The following is a 21655-nucleotide window of genomic DNA, read 5'->3' as shown; positions in this document are numbered from 1 at the left end:
CAAGCTAGCTAGTTCTATGTTGACCAATCAGTTGCTGGAAGATGGTGTCGATTTACCTGCCGGACGCCATCTTTTTTTTTTTTGGAAAGTGGCCTCCCGGATGCCTCATCGTTCAGAACGAAACAACAGAAGAGGGACTCCCTGCCAAGTGCCAACGCAGCCGTGAAATCGCAGAGCCTGTACTAACGAAAACACCCACACGTCGCTCTCCCACAGTGTTTCAGCAGTCTTATCTCCCTCAACAGTCCATTCGCCTTTCTTCCCAACACCGACGACCAGCTCGCGCCCATGCCTCTCCGCCGCTGACCTCGGCGGCTTCCCCCTAACCGCAGCTGGCCTCAACGCTGCCGCCAATTAGCTCGCGCCGGCGGCACGCCCCAGCTGTTCCCCGCCGCTCGTCGTCACCGAAGGCCAGGCGGTAGCAGGAGGCAGAAGGTGCAGACCTCGTCTCCATTGGATCCACGGCCTCGACCACAGCGCGTTCACTTACTTCACCAAGCCAGCCACCTGCTTCCACTGCAAGGATGCCCTGCTCCGGCAGGTTGGAGCGAACCGGACCGGAGCGCCCATGTATGAGATGCCTCTGCCTTCCGGAGTGGATGATCGATGCTCCTTCCAACCTCTCTCGCGAATGGAATGGTAATTCCTCGCCCACCTTGTTCGTGATTAATGCTTGATTCATCTCGTAAATTTGTTTATTTTACAATACTGTAGTTCATTGTTATTGAAAGCAGCGGCAGATTAACTTAATTCCTCTATTCCGCTATTAATAGACTTTGATTCTCCACAACCAAATTTGTGTGTTATTCACACAGTGATGACATGTGAAATCAAGTAAAGGCAGCAGACTCTAGTGCTGATTTAGTAAATTATCACCCACAGAGTAGTTGGTTACTTGGTTGCGCCCGGTGTAAAACTCAAATATCTATATGCATGTTTGTGTTGCAAACTGAAATATAAAAAAAACACATTTGAAATCATCCAGTGAATTGAAATAATCAAAATCATAAAAATTGATAAATTTACGCACCATAGCTGAATCGAAATAATTATAGCATCAGGTTACAAAATTTTACAGGATTAATTTCACCCTTCTATAACATGAACTGCTACCAAAGATCAGAGAAAGTACAATTTATAATATACTCCAGCTGAAGAATAAACATTTTGTCAGCTACCATCGGGTCAATCAATTGGGGAGCCGCCGAGCCGGGTACTCAACTAACATTAAGAACTTTTCATACTGGCGGAGTATTTATAGGGGGGTACTGCCGACCTTGTACGATTCCCTTCGAATGGAAAAATCCAATTCACTGAGAATTTGGTTCACCCCACATGCTGAGAGCTGAGTTATATCTGTGAGATGATGTGTCTCCCAATCCGAACCAAAGCACCAATGTGATATTAGTTACCAGAAGACTGTCCCTGCATTGAGCAAGACACATGTTAATAAAAATAGAAATTAATACAAGACTGTTGGTAATTAAAATGGCAATACAAACCTGCACTGAGCAAGACATCTTGTTAATTAAAATTGCAGCTCTAATTTGTTATCTAACTTGTGTTCTAATTCGGACAGCTGCACGTGCAACCTAACCTTGTCAGGTCTCACTATAATAAAGAGAATGAGTCAAAGTCATGCAAGTTCTCAATTTTTTTACTATGATGTTGTATTTTCTAACAAAAAAAAGTAAGAAAAAATGCAACATGAAGAAAATACTTGAGATTAAACATGAATCTCACGACTAATGAGTGGAAACACTCTAAACAGTACTTTCAGTGGGAAATAAATAATATCTGCTTACTTAGTTTAATGAATGCCTGGACGGATTTGAAGGTATGGAAGGGTTATTCATAGGCAATGATCAAAGCTCAATCTCCTAGCTAGTGGATTCTCATATCTCAACTTCTCAATCTGAAAAGGGGAACTAAATATACTAAAACTTGGAAGCAGCCCAGCGAGAGAAGAACTTTTTCAAGAAAAAACATGAAGTTGCATTGACCATACTTAATCACATATAAGATTTTACACCTTGATGACTCTTTTAGGAGTGCTATGTATATAAGATTTTACACCGTGCACTGATTCGCCCAGCACTTCTCCTTTGCAGTTATACCATGTGAGGCATGTGGTACATGTTTGTAACCAAACAATTCTCCAAAATACCAATGTTCGGGTTATAGGACTCTCTTACAGGGATTGTACTGCACTGAACCGTCACAATTGCTCTTGCGGGGATTGTCGTGTCTTGCTGGGTGGTAGCATTGTTAATTGCCGGATGCGCCGCTTCGTGGTGCAGTTGCTGGTAGGACTCACTACTCAGACATTGCTAGCCTTTCACCTGCATTAGCATATTGTAGTCAGTATCATCAATACTGAGTTTCTGACATTCTTATGTGGACACAGGAACTTGATGACTCTTTTAGGAGTGTTATGTATAGGGGTATAGCAGCTAGGCACCATTTCTCCCTGGAATAACATGTCACTTAAACTGCAAAGAGCAGAGTATTTCAAAAGTAACCTGGGTAGTAGAGTATGTTCACTTAGGTTTGCATTTACTAAGATAAGTTATATCTCACATGATCTACAGGAAGAACCATGTATTTCAACCGTTAGAAGACTCAGATAATTATTTAACTACTTAGAAGGAAAAATGTTATCAAACAAAAGGTGAGAACTTGCCTAAAGGATTACCATGATGTTATGACTTTGAATAATGGAATCAATATAAGAATAATCCAATGTACTGTAGAGGCACTATTTTCTTTCTCCAGTAACGTACCACATGCTATGAAAAAATCACCTCACAATGCTTACAATACGATTCGAATATAAAGTCCTACTTGTTCCTTCTGTATTTAACTAATTCGCTCTTCCCAAGTGTTTCTGTTCAGCAAAAATAAAACTGTACTTGCATCATGTACTTCTCATATTCAACACCCAGTCCTAACACAGCGCTAAGCTTCTCATATCTTGTGCAACCAAGCTTAGCATTAGTGATTCACTGTACTTCTCATATGTTTAACCTTGTCAATTTGCAGAAAAGTAAGATTATGGAAGGTTTGGGCCAAGCAAACTGCGAAGATTTTACTATCAAGGCAAGTAGATTGCCTGCATCAATACGATAGGTTTTAGTGTCAAGTCAAACATATGGCTTGTACCGTTTTCGCCCAGGTTGTCTACAAAATAGATCTATATTAAAATCTCTAAAATAGCGACTCTAGCTCCATAAAAGTTATGCATGAAAAGTTGAAAATAGTGTAATCCACATATGGAGTAAAAGAAGAAGTCGTCTGCTGATTTGTAGTCCACACAAATTCCTCTGTTGCCTCTCTCATTTGTGTGAAGATTTCAAAAATTAACCTGGAAAAGGACAGGCCTGTACTTAGAAGGGAATGGAATGAACAATGCTAAAACTGAACCTTTTTCTTAAGCTTACCCTCTAAATTCAAGGTAGCAGATTGTCAAACCTTTATCAAGACACCTTTCTTTCTCTTGAAGTTGTGAAGCTTATTTTGTAACGCACTCCAACTGGATCTTCCTTGTCTCCTGTTTCTAGAAAATTGTAGAATATTATGCACTTATTCAGACTAACTGCAAGATCAACCCTCCATCCAGATACTAACTTGCAAACAAATTTATTATAGAATCCTAAAGGCATGTATTCTATGCATCATTAACTATAGGGATCTTCCTACTACTAATTATGGCTTGCTTTTTATGTTGACATGGTCAGCATGACAACATTAGTTTAAATACTTTGTGGCTTCAAAAAAGTACTTTGTATGACTTGGTGGCTTAAATACAACAATCTTTAACTCTGCGGTGCGCCTATGGAAAATCTTAAATAATTAATTCTTTGAATTCTCCCACGTGATTGAGAGTGGTTAAATACAACAAAACCAGATTTGTATTTTCTGCTATTTTTTTATTTATATGAAAGCATCTGTAATTCCACTCTATAGTATTACATATTTATATCATTGGTGGCTATTACCTTACTGCTGCTGAGGAGAAATTAACAACTTGAGCTTTTCTAGTGGTGCTCCATACTGATGCTTTCTCCAACTTCTTTGCAGCTAAAGTACAGCAAGCAGTCATCAGACGTATACAAATTTGAAGGATCAATGAAATCAAATAAACAGGATGAGAAGCAGCGGTGAACGGGGGGCTGCGGCAAGTCACATCGCCGGCATCCAATATGCCGAGGAGGAGCAAGGCTTCCTTAGAAGAGCGTGCATGAGCTTTTGGAGAAGAGGAGCGTGGCGTCGCTGAGAGTATCGCCATCAGCACGCTCAAGGTCTGCAGGAACAAGCACGCCTTCTAAAGCTCCACCTAATGGGTAGTCCTCGACATGTTGCATCTCAACCAACGCGCAGCCTGCAGGTCAGGAATCAATCGCTCATTAAAAAGCTATTTTTCAGAGAATTAGTCCTTGTCTTTTTGCACTGAAAGAGTTCATGCTTCATGAAATTTCTTTACACAACAACACACAAATTTCCCAGGACAGAGATCCACTCATGCTAAGTTAAGAGAATCACATTCAGTAGGAGCAGCCTGGGCAGATATGCGTCTATGGCGTGGCGATGGACCAAGGGGAAAGGAAGGGGATTTGTGCCACCAAGAGAAGATGGACCACAGCGGCGCTAGGAGGTCGAGCCAGCGCCGCGGAGGAGCCAGGCAGCGCCAAACCTCCAAATAGCGGCTTGGGGCGGCTGTACCTTGCCAGCAACTTTCCCCGGCGAAGCTCCGGCCGACCTCGACGTGACCGCCGTACCCCTCCGCCCCTACGGCCCTACCTCGCCACCCAAGCAACATCGCCAGGCAGCGCCGAACCTTTGAAGAGTGGCATGGGGCTCTGTGCTCCCGCCTCTCAGCGCGGACATCATCAACCATGCCGGCTGCACCTTCCCAGCAGCTTGCCCTGGCGAAGCTCCGGCCGACCTCGACGCGGGACGCTGTTCCCCACCGCCCCTACGTACGTCGCCGGCCAAGCAACGCCGGCGCCATACATCCTCGGCCGCCTGCAGCTCCTCTGGACGAAGCTTGCAGCGTGATCTCTCCTGCCTCCGTCGAAACCGGACATCGAAGCATGTCTCCGAGGCGGGTCATGGCAGAGGGGCGATAGGGAGTAGAAAATTGGCCAGCAAGAAAGGGAAAAGCAGCAACCGTCCCGGAAAAGAAGGATCACCGGATGGATCCCGGCTGCTCCCAGTAAATAGGAATTATATAAGAGGAAGAAAAGAAGGGAAAACGAAATAGGCTTCCGCATGTGCAGGAAGAAAACCGGACGTACGTGTCTCTATGCCTGATTAGATAAAACGGGTGATGAACAGTTTACAAAACGCTACCATCACGGCATAAGGGGTCAGCTTGCCGTGGCGCGGCTAAGTTGTCCATGTAGAAAAGGCAAACTCAAATCGATCGATCGATCCAGCTCCCGGCCGACTGCATCTTCCGCTCGATCTCGGCGCGTCCGTCGTCGCTACATCACGATGAACACCGGCGACGGCATCAGCTTCTTCCCCTCTGACGTTCTCGTCGACATCTTCGGCCGCCTCCCTAGACGCGCCCTCGCCAGGTCCTGCTGCGTGTGCCGCACATGGCGCGCCCTCATCAGCGCCCATAACCTCAACCCCCCGCTGCTCCCGCTCCCGCTTCCGCCCTACTTCCCAAGGCGTCCTCTCGGAGGCATCTTCTTCTGCAAGACCGGGTACGCGTCCAAAACTTGCTTCTTCGCCCCGCCTGGCTCCCGACGCCTCTTCTTTCCATACGAGGAGGAGGTGGACCAGTCATGCAACGGCCTCCTCCTCCTTTATCGGGATGGTACGTGTGTGCTCAACCCGGCGACGGGACGGTGCTCTCGCCTACCAAGTCTACCGCCGCAGACACGCATCGTCGCTGAGTCACTCGCCTTCGACCCGGCCGTGTCGCTGCACTACGATGTCTTCCTCCTTGAGGAACTAGCAGCAAGACCAAACCAAGGCGAGGTTCCGCAGCAGCTCAAGAAACCACAGGTGGTGCGGTCGTTTGTGTACTCATCAAGCACCGAGCGGTGGGAGAACCGAGAATTCGTGCCTGGGCGATGTGCCCCTGGGCACCTCTACGATGCCGTGGCGACCCCTGGCAACACATACAGTCCAACGGTGTGGTCATCAGTCTATTGGCGTGGGTCGATCTACATGCACTGCCGCAATGACACCCTAATGGTTCTACGCCCCTCGTGCGGGACTTATGATATGGTGCAGCTACCTGGAAAACCAGGCAATCCATCAGACATGATCTCGCTACCTTGGAAATCTGTACTAGCAAGCTATGAGAGAGGGATACACTACGTGGAAAGAATAGACAAGTTGCAGCTCCGTGTATGGACACTAAATGAATCCACATATGGCCAGCTATGGTGGACATTGGCATATGACGTTGGCCTCAATTCACATTGCCATATGATTAAGACTCTCATGGTACCGGGGATGGTAAGAGGGGGACCATGGGGTATTGTTGGCAACAGGGGAGGACCAACCAAGTTGACCAAGGATGATGACTATTATGATCATAGTGATGTTGATGACGCTGATTATGAGGAGGAGGACGGAGATGGTTGTGGATATTCCTGGAACTCCTTCTACAGCGATGAGGATGAAGATGGTGATGGTGATGCAGATTCATGGGACGAGGACAAGGACAACTTCATCGACATAGACGAAGGCGCCGAACTCCTAGGCCCGCCATCGTGGCGTGACTACTGCGAGATCGTGGGATTCCATCCTCACAAGAACGCACTCATCCTCATAATTCACTCTGCGGTGGTAGTGTACCATCTCGATACGTCAAGGATGCAATATCTCGGCCACGAACAACAGCTCGACGGATGTCCCATTCAACATGCTCGTTCTGTCACCGGTGCCTTCACCTACCGACCTTGCTACGCGGACGTGCTACCAGACGGACAGTCTTAGAAAGGGGAGAGGGTTCCATTATATATAGCGTTTGAAACGTTCTTTCTTTAAGATTAAACACGGATCATATATTTATATATACTCTCCTTCATGGTCACCTAGGTAGCTTGTCGGTGGTAGTTGCCCTATGCTTTTCATTTCAGTTAGAATTAGAAAGGAAATTTTGCTTGGTTTTGTCATGTAATACTATATGTTGCTTTTTGTTAGTTTGATTGGGTCACTTTTGCAAGTTATCATTGTCTGTTTCAACACCTGCGTAAAAGTGTGAGCTACAAAATTTTATCCACGTCACGACTAGTTTATCGGCATGTTGTGCTGACAGGTGAATGACAACTGTCACTACTACTTTATCTTCAAGAACCCAAGAGATCACACCATGTAATGTTGAACAGTCTTTTGATGACGTCCATGTATCAGAGAAATCATCAACTTCACTGCGACAGGTATCACCTATCAGAGAAACCCACATTATCTGCTTTGCCACAAAGGATGTCAAAGTATGTTGTTGGTTAGCGATGTATGGTAAAATTCGAGAGTGCTCATTTCAATTTCAGATATATATTTCAACTAATACAAACAGGGAACATGGCATCAGAATCACATACGAGCTAGCTTGGTGTTGAGCCCCGCCTCGTTTCCCCTCTGTCTGCATACACTTCGTGGTCAGCCCCATGATCTATCTCGAGCTGCTGGACAGAGACGAGAGAAATACAGAGGAAGAGGGGAAGAAGACCAAACCAACAGATGGGAGCCACCTCCACATTAACGAATTTTCCATGTGTGAGCTGCCACATCATCATTTTCCATGAGTACGTCAGAAACACTGTCAAAGCATCATTACACCACTATTGGCGGTATATGTAACACCCTGCCCCAGAACTAGTAGTTAAAAAAAATATCAAAACCGGCACCAACCTGTTAACTCTAGCCCTGACTGTGGTACTTTTATGTAATTTAGTCAGTAATCTAGCATAATACTAGTGTAAAACCCCTTTTAATTTGTTTACATCTATTGGCTCATCCTTCTGCAGTATTTGAACAACCCTTTGATCCTCTGCTGTCCTTGGGTTTGGAGTATTTCTAAGGTGTCCTCTTGCTCTATTGAGTAGCATAGCTTATTTCTAAGTGGCTTTGTAGTTAACTGTTCTGAATGATATTTAGGGAAATGTCATTCTGTTGCTGTAATTGATGTCTCCTTGATTTCCACGTATCGTATTGCTGTTTTGAAGGTAAAAGTTAAACATATCCATTGCGTGTGCGCGGTAGTTGCGTGATATCCTATCTATCGATAGTGCTTTTCTTTGACACCTCTTGTTATTGTTAGGGATCACTCCTTAGTTCCTGCATATCCTTTGCTCTCTTAGATGAAACCTGATTAGTCTCCACTAGCAGACAAAGGTTTCAGCAAGCATTTTGCTCACACATAAATGGTTAATGTGAATTGCAAGGATCATATGCATACCAGAGCATTGAAGGCGCGCCATTCTGCTTTTCTTTAACTAGCGAAAATTTTAATTGTGCCTTTACTTGATTGTCTTCTATACCTTTGTTTGCCTGAAGATCTTCACTTGGCTCTGAGTTTCTTTTAGTTTTATTTAACTGATGTTAACAAGCGCCGCCAGAATGCCATCGATGCATGCAGGGTGTGGGTCTTCGACGTTGCTCCTCGAGGATGCACCTGAAACCTGCGTCGTCACCTGCACCTCAGCAGGTACTCTTCCACTCCAGTTTCAAGGTCCCAAAGCTGAAGACCCCAGCTCCCCCCCCACCCCTGTAGCCTCATCTGACGGTACGTCGGTACCCTGACTGACGTGTGTGCAACTGCTGTTAGATACCCGCCACGATGACGGTGTAATGTAGGTGAAGCTAACCTTATCCTGTTCAGTGTGCCCGCTCCCCATTGGAAGCGGCGATTGTGTTTGTAACTTATCTGTGCCCTTATTTTTTGAAAGTCTTTTGTAACATATGTCGCGAGCGCTGTGCGAGCGGGCGAGGTCACTGACGGATGTGTATATATTGTGATTAACCATGTAGTGCCCTTGGGCCCGAATCTGTGCTAGCGTTGGTTTGATTTGTGAAACAACCTTGGTCCCATACCTTGTATAGGTATAAGTTGAATTTCAGTCCTGTAGTGGTGAGTCCCTTTTAGTTAATTTATTTTATTCTTGTAGCTGTCTCTTATGCATTCTGACTTCTAAGATTTGCTCACTGGGGGAGGTGTTGCATCTGTTGCTCAATGAAAACCGGGAATAATCCTTGTTACTTTTCTGATATTACGCTGTGTGAAGTAAGTATATCTGCCTCCCCGCAAAAAAAAAGTAAGTAAGTATATCTGCCCGTTGGTTGCTGGTAGTTTATGAAGACGAGTAGAATAGTTGTCGTGTTGAGTTGAGTGTGGTCGATGATATAAGTACAATGAGAAGCAGCAGTAGTGGCGTCAGAGACGCACTCAGGCGCATGGCTGCCGATGGAATCGGTCCTAGCGACAGAATAGGAGAGGCGGTTTACAGTGTTACAAAATATCGTTCACCCCCCCCCCCCCCTTCAGTCTAAACCGGGCTCGAGAGCACGTTGAGGCTGGACCTGAAGTCTTGAAACACCGCTGTTGGCAGCCCTTTGGCGAAGATGTCGGCCGTACTGCTGGTTGGTGGGCACATGGAGAACCCGAGCCTCGCCGAGCGCCACTCTGTCACGGACGAAGTGCAGATCGATCTCAATGTGTTCGTGCGCTGGTGATGGACGGGGTTGCTGGACAAGTATGTAGCACAGATATTGTCGCAGTAAACGACCACAGAGGCAATGGGGTGATGGATCTCGTTCAGCAACTGACGCAGCCAAATTGATTCAGCAACACAGCTGGCAACAGCCATGTACTCTGCTTCGGCGCTGGATCTGGACACGGTATGATGTCGCTTGGAGGACCAAGACACCAAGTTGTTCCCGAGGAAAATGCAGAAACCGTAGGTATACTTCCGTGTGTCCGGACACCCTGCCCAATCGGCGTCTGAATAAGCAACGAGCCCGCGAGTGGTGTTAGCATGTATCTGAAGCCCTAAGTGTGACGTTCCGTATTCGCTTGACAAGTTGGAGGTGGGACTCCCTGGGATCATGCATAAACAAGCAAACCTGTTGAACTGCATAGGACAGGTCGGGCCGGGTGAGAGTGAGGTACTGGTGGGCCCCAGCGAGACTGCGATATTCAGAAAGGATCCGAGACTGGGCGACCGTCTTGTCCGGAGAGCTTCGACTTGGTGTCAACATGAGTGGGAATTGGGTTGCAGTGTACCATGTTGGCGCGTTCCATAAGCTCAAGAGCGTACTGTTGTTGAGACAGAAAGAGACCGCGGGTTGTGCGAAGCACATTGACACCGAGAAAGTGGTGAACATCGCCAAGATCGGTCATGGCGAATTCAGCATTGAGGGAGGTGATGATGTGGTCAAGGGTGGTGGTGGAGCTCGCGGTGAGAATGATATCATCTACGTACAGAAGGAGATAGGAGGTGGCGGTGGTGGTGTGAAGGATGAACAGAGAGGTGTCGCTTTTGGAGGAAACAAAGCAAAGGGAATGTAGGAAGTTGGTGAATCGAAGGAACCCGGTCTGAGGCGCTTGTTTCAGGCCGTAGTGATTTGTTGAGGTGACACACATGAGTGGGGTGGTTTGGATCATCAAAGCCGGATGGTTGGGTGCAGTAGACTGTCTCAGCAAGCTCATCGTGGAGGAACACATTTTTCACGTCAAGTTGATGGATTGGCCAAGACTTGGAAGTGGCAATGCTGAGCACTACTCGGATTGTGGAAGTCTCGCCATAATCCACACCTGCTTGCTGAGTGAAACCACGGAGAACCCAGCGAGCTTTGTACCTGGCAAGGGAACCATCGGGATGTAGCTTGTGGCGGTAGATCCACTTTCCGGTTACAACATTCTGGGGTGGCTCTACCGGGATGGAGCGAGGTGGGGGCGGTCGCTAAGGTGGCGGAACGGGAGTGGGCGATCGAGATTTGGTGGGGTTGGCTGGTGGGCAGAAAGCGCATGGGGGCGAGGGGTTCGAGGGAGATGCGGCGGGGCCACGTGGGGAAGGTGGGGGAAGATAGTGCATGGGGACCGTGGCGCGGCAGGGGAGAAAGATCCGGGCAGGAGGAGCTGGCGCGGCGGTAGTGGTGGGACCAGGAGGCGAGGTGGCAGTAGGGGAGTGGAGGCAGGTGCGTACGAGGTAGGTGGCCCCTGGGCTAGTGAGTGGGAGCGCGATCCGATGGAGATTTCCGTGGCAGGGGTGGGATCTAGTGTGGAGACGGGCAGTGGGGTGCTAGGTGTGGCGGATGTGTATGGAAAAGAAGTTTCGTCAAAAACGATGTGACGGGAAGTGATGACTTTGCGCCGTTGCAGGTCGAAACACCTGTAGCCCTTCTGTTCACGATGGTAGCCGAGGAGAATACAGCGAGTGGTGCGTGGTGACAATTTGTGAGAGATGGTGGAGGACAAATTGGGGTAGCACAAGCAGCCAAACACGCGAAGATGGTCATAGGTGGGGTGTGTGCCGTGAAGGAGGTAATGAGGGGTGATGTGGTGAATGACACGGGAGGAAGGAATGTTCAGTAAGTGAGTGGCATTATGGAGAGCTTCGACCCAAAATTGGGGTGGTAGTGTGGCTTGGAAGATAAGTGTACGAACAACGTTGTTAGTGGTACGGATCATCCGCTCCGCACGGCCGTTCTTTGGAGATGTGTATGGGCAAGAGAGTTGCATGGCGACACCATGGGAGGAGAAGTATGTCCATAGAGAGGTGGTGACAAATTCACCACCATTGCCACTTTGGAGGCAGCGGATGGGCGTGTTATATTGGGTCGAAACATATGTAAAAAAGCGAAGCAAAGTGTCACATGTGTCAGACTTAGCACGTAGGGGAAAGGACCAGGGGTAATGTGAAAAATCGTCCAAAATGATGAGATAGTATTTATAACCAGAACAACTTATTATAGGCGAGGTCCGCAAATCACAGTGAATCAAATCAAAAGTCCTAGTCGTGCGTGAATGAGAAAGTTTTTCTAATTGACAAGCGTCACACAAGGCAGCAGTGTTTTTATTTGGAGTACAATGAGAAAGAAAATCGAGCCGAAGGTGGGACATGGTCGTGGAGCATGGATGGCCAAGCCTTTTATGCCAGAGGTCGGTGGTGACGGAGAGAGCTTGCGCCGGTGAGCTGCCATTGTCGTGGAAGAATGGGTAGAGTTCACCGGAGCTATTGGACCTCATTAGGGGGTTCGAGTGGCGAGATCCTTCACAGAGAAGCCAAACGGGTCAAATTCAACGGAACATGAATTGTCACGAACAAAAGAACGTGTGCTAATGAGGTTAGATACTAGGTGTGGTGAGTACAAGACATTATGGAGATGAAAGGGGCGGGAAGTGAGTTGGGCTGAACCGGTGGCAGTAACTGGGAGACGACACTCGTTGCCAACAATAATATGTCGAGAATTATGCGCTAATGGGGACTAAGAGGTGGTGAGAGTACCTTGCTCGCCGGTGACATGTGATGTAGCTCCGGAGTCCATGATCTAGTCATCGTGAGTTGGAAACGTCGCGCCGTAGCTGGGGGCCTGGTGGAGCGCAGATTGATCCCAAGATGGAGGCTGGTACGCAGGTGCAGGTTGTTGGAGCCGGTACGGAGGAGCGTATGGTGCAGGCGGATACACGGCAGGTTGTGGTGTTGGTGCAGTCATGAGCTGGTACGCCTGGTTAGGGTTGCCGGGGCGAGGTCCGTAGACACTGCCGGCGTTGGGCGGGATCCAGGGCAAGCGAGCGGGGAACGGCATGCCCATGGGGGCAAAGTACCCGAGCCATGGTTGGTCCCTGCTGCCACGGCCGCCGAAGGAGTCCCCATCGCCACGGCCACGGCCGCTTCCGGCATGCGGAGATCCACCGATTCCAGCGGCTTGGTTGGGATGGATAAACCCCGGAATGTGATTCTTCCCTTTGTAGTTGGGGCTGACACCTGGAGGGCGCGGGGGAGCGCTGGAGCTACTGCCGCTTGCGCCACCGCCGTGGTGATGCCCACGGCCGCCGCCGTGAACGGCTAGGGCGTGGGCGCTCTCAGTCACCTCCTCCGTGTCTTCATCGATCTCGACGAGTTGGAAGCGAGAGTAGGCATCGCCGAAGGAGGGAAGATCTCCACTCTTGAGGATCTGCGCCTGCAGCTTGAACTTTTTTCCGATGCCATCGATGAAATGCATGGTGAGATCGGCATCGTCAACAGGACGGCCGATGGCGGCGAGATCATCCGCAATGGCCTGCATCTTGCTGGTGTAGTCGGAGACGGAGAGATCGCCGCAGGGTGTGTTGCGGAGGGCCTTGCTCAGGAAGGCGTAGCGCGATGTACGGTTGTTGAGGAAGAAGTTGTTGAGGCGCGTCCAGGTGGCGCAGGCGTTGCCGGTGGAGCTCTGCACGAGGCGGTACAGTTCGTCGCTGAGTGTCGCCATGAACCACAATGACTGATGGATGTCGAAGGCACGCCACTCCGCGGAGGGCACAGCAGGTGCGGCACCCGGGGTGATGTGGTCGAGGGCGTCGTGCATCGTGAGGAGGAGAAGAATCGTCTGCCGCCATTTGGAGAAATTGACACCGGTGGTGTTGATCTGGAATTTGATGTAGTCAATGATGTGGACATGGAGGAGAGGTGCGTGGTGGGGGAGGTGGTGGGTAAGCAAAAAGGGCCGGCGGCGCGCCGCCGTTAGCCATCACAGGAAGAGATTCAGAAAACCGTCAAAGTTGAGAGGATCTGAGGTTCTGGGGGTTGGTGGTGCACGAGGCATTGTTCGGGTTTGTTGTTGAAGAGGAGTCCTAGGATATGTATCAATGGGATTGATGAAGTGTGGGGAGGAATATGAGGTTGCCGCGGCTGAGGAGGGTTGAGTTTCGGTCATGGTTAGGGTTTGGGAGAGCACTATCGCTCTGATACCATGAAGACGAGTAGAATAGTTGTCGTGTTGAGTTGAGTGTGGTCGATGACATAAGTACAATGAGAAGCAGCAGTAGTGGCGTCAGAGACGCACGCAGGCACATGGCTGCTGATGGAATCGGTCCTAGCGACAGAATAGGAGAGGAGGTTTACAGTGTTGGCATGTATCTGAAGCCCCAAGTGTGACGTTCCCTGCCCGTTGGTTGCTGGTAGTTTATGTTGCCTGGTTTTCTGACACGGTAAGCTTTGCTTGTGAGAGCATGCTATATGTTGCTGGAAACTCGATCAAGAAACGGCATTGTTGTAAAGACATAATGGTTTTGAAATGAATTTGCATTTATAATACTCATTGTAGGAAATATTTGTGGGCATGATTTTTATGTATTGTGGGCATAATTTTTAGATGCTGAATAGTTGGTTGGTAGTAGCTTAAGCTGCATGTTTGAAGATCAGATCAAGATGCAAATATGACAAGTTTAATCAACGTGATATGGTTCCAACTGGAGTAAATTAAGCTGCCTGTCTCCCCTCAGAAAAAAGAAAAACTTAGGCTGCTTGTCTTTTTTTCAAGGATACGTCATGGGAGACGTATCGGTTTCATAGAAAAAAAGGTCAGAAGGCCAGCGTTACAACACACTCTAGGCACATGTGCCACGGAGTGCAACCCAACGCTGCGGCTAGGCAGCACACACACGCTAGGGGCTACTCGCGGCATCTCCACCTATCCACTACTGCGAGGGCATCCTTGAACAACCTAGCAGCTCTCCAGAGCTCAGCTTCATCGGAGATCCGTGCTACACCGCAACTTTCGAGGGGGACACGCCCTCGAAAACCACATCGTTCCGGTGGAGCCACAGACACCAGCAGACAAGCGTGATCCCTGTCCAGAGATCTCGGTCCTTTCCCGGGCCTCCCCACTTCTCTTGTAACCAGCGAACAAAGCATGTGTTTGCTTGCGGCATCCAGCCGAGTTTTCCCCACCAACGCAGGCAAGTGGACCAAACCTCTCGTGCCAAAACACAACCGATCAGCAGATGGTCCAGAGACTCCTCTACCTGATCACAGAATGGGCATGCCGCCGGATGCGGGAGGCCCCGTCTACTCAGCCTGTCAGCAGTCCAGCGTCTGTTCCTTGCCGCTAACCAGAGGAAGACCCTGCAGTTTGGTGGGGCTCGAGAACGACAGATCTGCAGCGCTCCAGCCATGTCTATCCTGGCGCCGAACATCGCACGATAACAATATTGTTCATAATAAGAGTAGTTGTTGTCCCAGCCCCAACGAAAGTTGTCCTCCACACCCTCCGAGAGGGTAACATCTGCCAGTCGGTCTGCCACTTGGAACAACTCCCTGATCGCCGGCGTCTCTAGATCCGGGGAGATGTCGTCTAACCACCCTCCCATCACTCCGTCATGCACCCTCCGCAGCCTAAGGGCGCGCTTTGGCACCGCCGCAAACAGATTCGGCGCAATATCACGCAATCGTCCATCTGGCGGCCACTTATCAGTCCAAAAGAAGGTGGACTTTCCGTCTCCAATCACGGAGTAGGTCGCCCCCTCAAAAATCTGTCGCACCATAGTGGGTACCTGAATGTTGAACTCGCTGCACGGCCTGGCGTCATCAACTCGCTGAAGCCACAACCACCTAGCTCTCAGTGCCATGTTCGACATCCTGAGGTTGGGGATGCCAAGGCCACCCCACTCCTTGGGGGTGCACACTTTATTCCACGCCACTAAGCAGTGGCCACCCTTGACGTCATTTCTTCCCTTCCAAAGGAATCCCCTGATAATCTTTTCGATTGCTACCAAAGTCTTAACCAGGAGGTTGAGGGACATCATGGCGAAAATTGGCATTGCAGAGAGGGTTGCCCGGACCAACTCAAGCCTTCCACCTTTATCTAGCAGCGAGGCCCTCAACCCTGGTAACCTTTATTATGTGCAACCATCGAAAAGAGGGGTCACCAAATTATCTTTGAAAAAATATTTCGTCAAACTTATAGTCAAATCTACCCTCTGAGGATGGAAGAGAGGGAGCGTACTGAAATTTCTCCGTACGAATTTTATTACTTTTAGTCAGTTTGGAATTTGGATCTGAGTCTTGTTTTGCGAAAAAATTGGATGATCAACTCGTTGTACGTACTATGAGAAGGCTTTTTGCACATAAAGACAGTTACAATATTAGCTAAGAGAAGTGTTTTGGAGAATATAGTAGTTATAAAATGTAAAACATCTAGCACTAGTGGAACAGAAGATTCATAAGCTAGTTAAACGGTAGCCCAGAAAAAGTAGCCAGACATATTTCTCAGTCAAGCAGTAGTGCTACCATGCCATGTGAAGGTATCTGAAGAGGAGCCAATAAACTAGGTATACATGAGGCAACCGTGTATTTTGTTGTCCTGATCGATCTCGTCACCTCGATCTCATGTCCGTGATTAACCTCACGAACGTGTATATATACAGGTAACCGTACCCTGCGCCGATCGGATCGGCGGAGATTGAAATAGCTACGACAAGTTGAGCTAACGGATTCAATCTGGACTATATCTTTGCGTACGAAGGTGCTCCAACATCCGATTTTTTTAGGCTGCTCCGTTTTCTCTCACGTAAGACGCAAAACCTATTGCGATCAAACAACCGGTTTTCCTCACGGACGAAGAGTTTTTGACGGACTTAGAGATGCCGTGGCTGTTAAGTTGTCCCCGTACGTAGAAAAGGCAAACTCCAAATCGATCTTTCCCCCCCGGACTTCATCTGTCGCCTCCTACGTACGGGTGCTCGTCGCGTCCGTCGCCGCTGCTAGCTGCATCACGATGAACACCATCGACGGCAGCGGCGACAGCAGCGGCAACGGCATCTGCTTCCCCTCCGACATCCTCGTCGACATCTTCGGCCGCCTCCCTAGACGCGCCCTCGCCAGGTCCTGCTGCGTGTGCCGCACATGGCGCGCCCTCATCAGCGCCCATAACCTCAACCCCCCGCTGCTCCCGTTCCCACTCCCGCCCTACTTCCCAAGGCGTCCTCTCGGAGGCATCTTCTTCTGCAAGCTCGGGTACGCGTCCAGCACTTGCTTCTTCGCCCCGCCTGGCTCCCGACGCCTCTTCTTTCCAGACGAGGAGGAGGTGGACCAGTTATGCAACGGCCTCCTCCTCCTTCATCGGGATGGTACGTGTGTGCTCAATCCGGCGACAGGGCGGTGCTCTCGCCTACCAAGTCTAGCACCATGGCCGCACGTCGTTGCTGAGTCACTCGCCTTCGACCCGGCCGTGTCGCTGCACTACGATGTCTTCCTCGTTGAGGAACTAGCAAGGCCAAACCAAGGCGAGGTTCCGCAGCAGCTCAAGAAACCACAGGTCGTGCGGTCGTTTGTGTACTCATCGAGCACCGAGCAGTGGGAGAACCGAGAATTCGTGCCTGGACGATGTACCCCTGGGCACCTCTACGATGCCGTGGCGACCCCTGGCAACACATACAATCGAACGGTGTGGTCATCAGTCTATTGGCGTGGGTCGATCTACATGCACTGCCGCAAAGACACCCTAATGGTTCTACGCCCCTCGTGTGGGACTTATGATATGGTGCAGCTACCTGGAAAACCAGCTGGCACTGCATTAAGCATGTTCTCGCTACCTCGGAAATCTTTACTAGCAAGCTATGAGAGAGGGATACACTACGTGGAAATAATAGACAAGTTGCAGCTCCGTGTATGGATACTAACTGAATCCACATATGGTCAGCTATGGTGGACATTGGCATATGACGTTAGCCTCAATCCACATTGCCATATGATTAAGACTCTCACAGTACAGGGGATCGTGAAATGGGGACCATGGGGTATTGTTGGCAACAGGGGAGGACCAACCAAGTTGACCAAGGATGATGACTATTATGATCATAGTGATGTTGATGACGATGATAATGAGGAGGAGGACGGAGATGGTTGTGGATATTCCTGGAACTCCTTCTACAGCGATGAGGATGAAGATGGTGATGGTGATGCAGATTCATGGGACGAGGACAAGGACAACTTCATCGACATAGACGAAGGCGCCGAACTCCTAGGCCCGCCATCGTGGCGTGACTACTGCGAGATCGTGGGATTCCATCCTCACAAGAATGCACTCATCCTCATAATTCACTCTGCGGTGGTAGTGTACCATCTCGACACGTCAAGGATGCAATATCTCGGCGACGAAAAACAGCTCGATGGATGTCCCATTCAACACGCTCGTTCTATCACCGGTTCCTTCACCTACCGACCTTGCTACGCGGACGTGCTACCAGACGGACAATCTTAGAAAGGGGAGAGGGTTCCATTATATATAGCGTTTGAAACGTTCTTTCTTTAAGACTAAACACGGATCTTATATTTATATATACTCTCCTTCATGGTCACCTAGGTAGCTTGTCGGTGGTAGTTGCCCTATGCTTTTCATTTCAGTTAGAATTAGAAAGGAAATTTTGCTTGGTTTTTTCATGTAATACTATATGTTGCTTTTTGTTAGTTTGATTGGGACACTTTCGCAAGTTATCATTGGTTGTTTTAACACCTGCGTAGAAGTGTGAGCTACAAAGTTTTATCCACGTCACGACTAGTTTATCGGCACGTTGTGCTGATTGGTGAATGACAAATGTCACTACCACTTTATCTTCAAGAACCCAAGAGATCACACCATGTAATGTTGAACAGTCTTTTGATGACGTCCATGTTTCAGAGAAAGCATCAACTTCACTGCTAGAGGTATCACTTTCAGAGAAACCCACGTATCTGCTTTGCCACAAAGGATGTCAAAGTATGTTGTTGGTTAGCGATGTATGGTAAAATTTGAGAGTGCTCATTTCGATTTCAGATATATATTTCAACTATACAAACAGGGAACATGGCATCAGAATTATATAAATATGGTCTTAGAATTTGAAATTGAACTTACGATGATTATTTTCGAAATGGAGGATAAGTATCCTGCCCTCTGCATCAGTCGATGCACACATCCAGATTTATTACAAGGTTTAAATAGCAATCAATTTACAAATGAACAATCACAGAGAGTCGATACATATATTAACCATTGAAATGAGACAAAATAAAACATGGCATATGAAACATATCTACTAGTAAGCTGCTTACCTTCCTAGCTATGCAGAGGTCGGGTGTAATTGCTTATTACGAGTAATAAAGCGCCCATTACCAAAAAAAAGAAAAAAGTAAGCCGCTTACCAGCCTAGCTGTAGATGTCCTAAGCAACCATCAGCAACCAGTTGCATCCACTACTCATAGCCTCCCGCTAATCCGTCGGCAGAAGGAACGACCATAGGTCTAGCCAAAAGGATAACCTGCAAAAAGAATGCTTCTAATCTTGTTAAAAATAATATTATTTCTAAACAACCAAATAGATCTACATAGCTGAAAATGAATGTTTAATGTAGCCTTAGTTTTCTTATCAATTCCATTTACCGAATTCCCAAATATATTAGTAATATTGCGGGCAGCTGCAGAAGGCGTTCGTCACAGGTTGGACTCCTCACTGAAAACCGTGCCAAGTTTTCACATGGTTTTCCTTGTGTTTCTTGGGAGTGACCGGGAGCTGGTTGCAGGCGTGCCGGTGAAGATTTCAGCAACGTCAGTCATCGGCTCCCTGTCGGAGTACATGATGTACAAGGGGACGCTGTCCAGCGGCATCGAGATCCCGATGGTGTCCACGACCAAGAGCTCCCCCAAGGAGTGGTCCAAGCACTGCGAAACACGGTTCGGGAAAAAGGTGGATGCAAAGCTAGAATGAAACTGACAAATTGAGATCTACTCTAAAGATATACGTAGTATGTGTGGCAAGAAATAACCAATGTGTTTTCAGATAACAAGCATGTCCAGAGTAAACCACAAGAACTTGGTGAACCTGCTCGGCTACTGCCAGGAAGAGCAGCCGTACATTCACGAGGATGATGCATGGTGTTCAAGTATGCTCCGAACGGCACGCTCTTCGAGCATCTCCATGGTGATCAACAAATGGAGTTTCGTCCATCAGACATTCATTAGCTGTACGTAGCAGGTTAACTAATTAACAAATGGTGTGGTTTGCTGCAGTGAGGGAAGACGGTCACCTGGACTGGCCGACGCGCTGCGAGTGGCGATGGGGATCGCCTACTGCCTGGAGCACATGCACCAGCTGAGCCCGCCGGAGATCCTCGGGATGCTCGACACGTCCACCGTCTACCTCACCGACGACTTCGCGGCCGAGATCGCCGACGTCTTCTGCTGCTCCGACGAGGCCTCGTCGACCACCAAGGAGATGGCGAGGCTGCAGAACGTGGTGTACAGCTACAGCATGGTGCTGCTGGAGATCATGTCCGGCAGGTTCACGGCGTCGGACGGCGGCCTGCTCGAGGGCTGGGCGGCGAGCTTCCTCAGAGGGGAGAAGCAGGCTGGACAGCGTGATACGGTCCTGCACCGACCGGGAGGCGAGGCGGCGGCCGGTGATGACACAGGTCGCGAGGCAGCTGAGCGAGATCACCACCATGCCACCAGACGCGGCCACCCCCAAGGTGTCGCCGCTGTGGTGGGCGGAGCTGGAGATCATCTCCACAGAGGCCGTCTGAAGAGTTTGCTTCAGTTGCCTTGCTGCTTGTTTGCCACAAGTGTTCCTTCTCCACATGTATATACAAACAGTTCGAAATATTGCGTACTTTGCTCTAGCAGAGTGCTACTACTTGTTGCAAAGATGACTAAATAAATCTCCAGATTTTGTAACGACGTGTTTACCTGAGTGCAGCTGCTGCTGCATTAGTGCAACTCATAAACTGCAGAAATTTCATTAAACAGAGCTCGGAGATAGTTCAATCCACAAAACCATGATAAGAACATTATAATGCAAAAACAGTAACATCAAGCAGGATAGCATGGATGAACACAGAGTAGAAGAATACATCAACAAATTTAGCTGTTCAAGACGTCCGATGCCATAACCCCCATAACCCATTGCCATCAAATGTGACGCATACCGACTTGACACACTGAAAATGTGACGCATAACGACTTGACAGACTCAAGATAAACAACACAGGAGACTCCTACAACAAGGTTCCTACCACTGACACTACATATACTTTGGTATCCTTCCGTTCATCTGCGCCAAACGGGCATTGGCGCAGCAACAAAACAGAACATCCCCCACACCAGACAAAGCAAGATAATTTCTCATACTAAGAAACTATTGCCTGGTTTATCATTCCCTGGGTCCACGACGCCGTATCCCTGACTTCGTCGTCCATATCTTGGCACTCCCTCAAGAACTCAACATGGAAGAGGTGGCTCTTGAACAGATCCTTGGAGATGGGGCCAAGTGTGTCTGCAAGATCCCCCAGGACAGCAACCGCAGCCTTTGTCACGCTCTCGTCCCTGAAAGAGAAGCACATACATATGATGTTAAGGAACAGGACCAATCGCCCATGCATGTAATAAACAAGGGAACAGAAATGACATGCACCTGCTACTATCTTTGTAGACAGCTTCGGTGAACTGCAATAGATGGCCTGCATATGGTATCATCAGCTGAGCCTTTGCGCCCTTGATACCCTGTAGTATGCCAGAGTATGCCTCGAATATGCCACGTCTGAGCTGGTTACCATAATCATGTTGAAATATTGGGCCTGCACTTAGTGGCCCAAATTAGATTTCAGTTTTTCCTATAAATCTCAAAGCCCACATAGTGGCAGCCTTGTGAGTTTGAGCCCAAGTTGGTGATAGCTCACTAG

The 21655-nt window shown here is 48.6% G+C and overlaps 2 protein-coding genes, 1 long non-coding RNA gene and 1 pseudogene across 10 annotated transcripts; 2 read left to right on the top strand and 2 right to left on the bottom strand.

Annotated features, from left to right (window-relative positions):
• Positions 1–171: 171 nt before the first annotated feature.
• LOC124659501 lies at positions 172–9153 on the top strand. Of its 7 annotated transcripts, none has more exons than XR_006989600.1 (4): positions 172–639; positions 4081–4387; positions 4507–7769; positions 8603–9153. XR_006989600.1 is itself a non-coding variant. In XM_047197373.1 (3 exons), the coding sequence occupies exon 3, from the start codon at positions 5497–5499 to the stop codon at positions 6958–6960; it is 1464 nt and encodes a 487-aa protein (XP_047053329.1). In that variant the 5' UTR covers positions 172–639; positions 4081–4387; positions 4512–5496; the 3' UTR covers positions 6961–8002. The 7 variants fall into 7 exon arrangements, 3 of the variants coding, with proteins under 3 accessions (XP_047053329.1, XP_047053327.1, XP_047053328.1); XR_006989603.1 differs by lacking the exon at positions 8603–9153 and having other exon boundaries at positions 4507–7403; positions 7556–8002; XR_006989602.1 differs by lacking the exon at positions 8603–9153 and having other exon boundaries at positions 4507–7403; positions 7541–8002.
• LOC124659502 lies at positions 1006–5246 on the bottom strand. Of its 2 annotated transcripts, none has more exons than XR_006989605.1 (3): positions 3999–5246; positions 3441–3550; positions 1006–3364 (listed from the first exon to the last, which is right to left on the bottom strand). It is a non-coding gene; the product is annotated as an uncharacterized LOC124659502 (long non-coding RNA). The 2 variants fall into 2 exon arrangements; XR_006989604.1 differs by having other exon boundaries at positions 3441–3556; positions 3999–5245.
• Positions 9154–19455: 10302 nt separating the features above from the next.
• On the top strand, positions 19456–20500 carry LOC124662259 (annotated as a pseudogene).
• Positions 20501–20890: 390 nt separating this feature from the next.
• LOC124659149 (importin subunit beta-1-like) lies at positions 20891–21528 on the bottom strand. Its single transcript, XM_047197081.1, has 2 exons — positions 21388–21528; positions 20891–21299 (listed from the first exon to the last, which is right to left on the bottom strand). The coding sequence occupies exons 1-2, from the start codon at positions 21447–21449 to the stop codon at positions 21104–21106; spliced, it is 258 nt and encodes an 85-aa protein (XP_047053037.1). The 5' UTR covers positions 21450–21528; the 3' UTR covers positions 20891–21103.
• Between the last annotated feature and the right edge of the window lie 127 nt (positions 21529–21655).

This window comes from Lolium rigidum, chromosome 6 (genome assembly GCF_022539505.1).
Source record: "Lolium rigidum isolate FL_2022 chromosome 6, APGP_CSIRO_Lrig_0.1, whole genome shotgun sequence".
Lineage (NCBI taxonomy): Eukaryota > Viridiplantae > Streptophyta > Magnoliopsida > Poales > Poaceae > Lolium > Lolium rigidum.
Note: the sequence above shows the minus strand (reverse complement) of the source record. Positions and strands in the feature narration are given on the sequence as shown.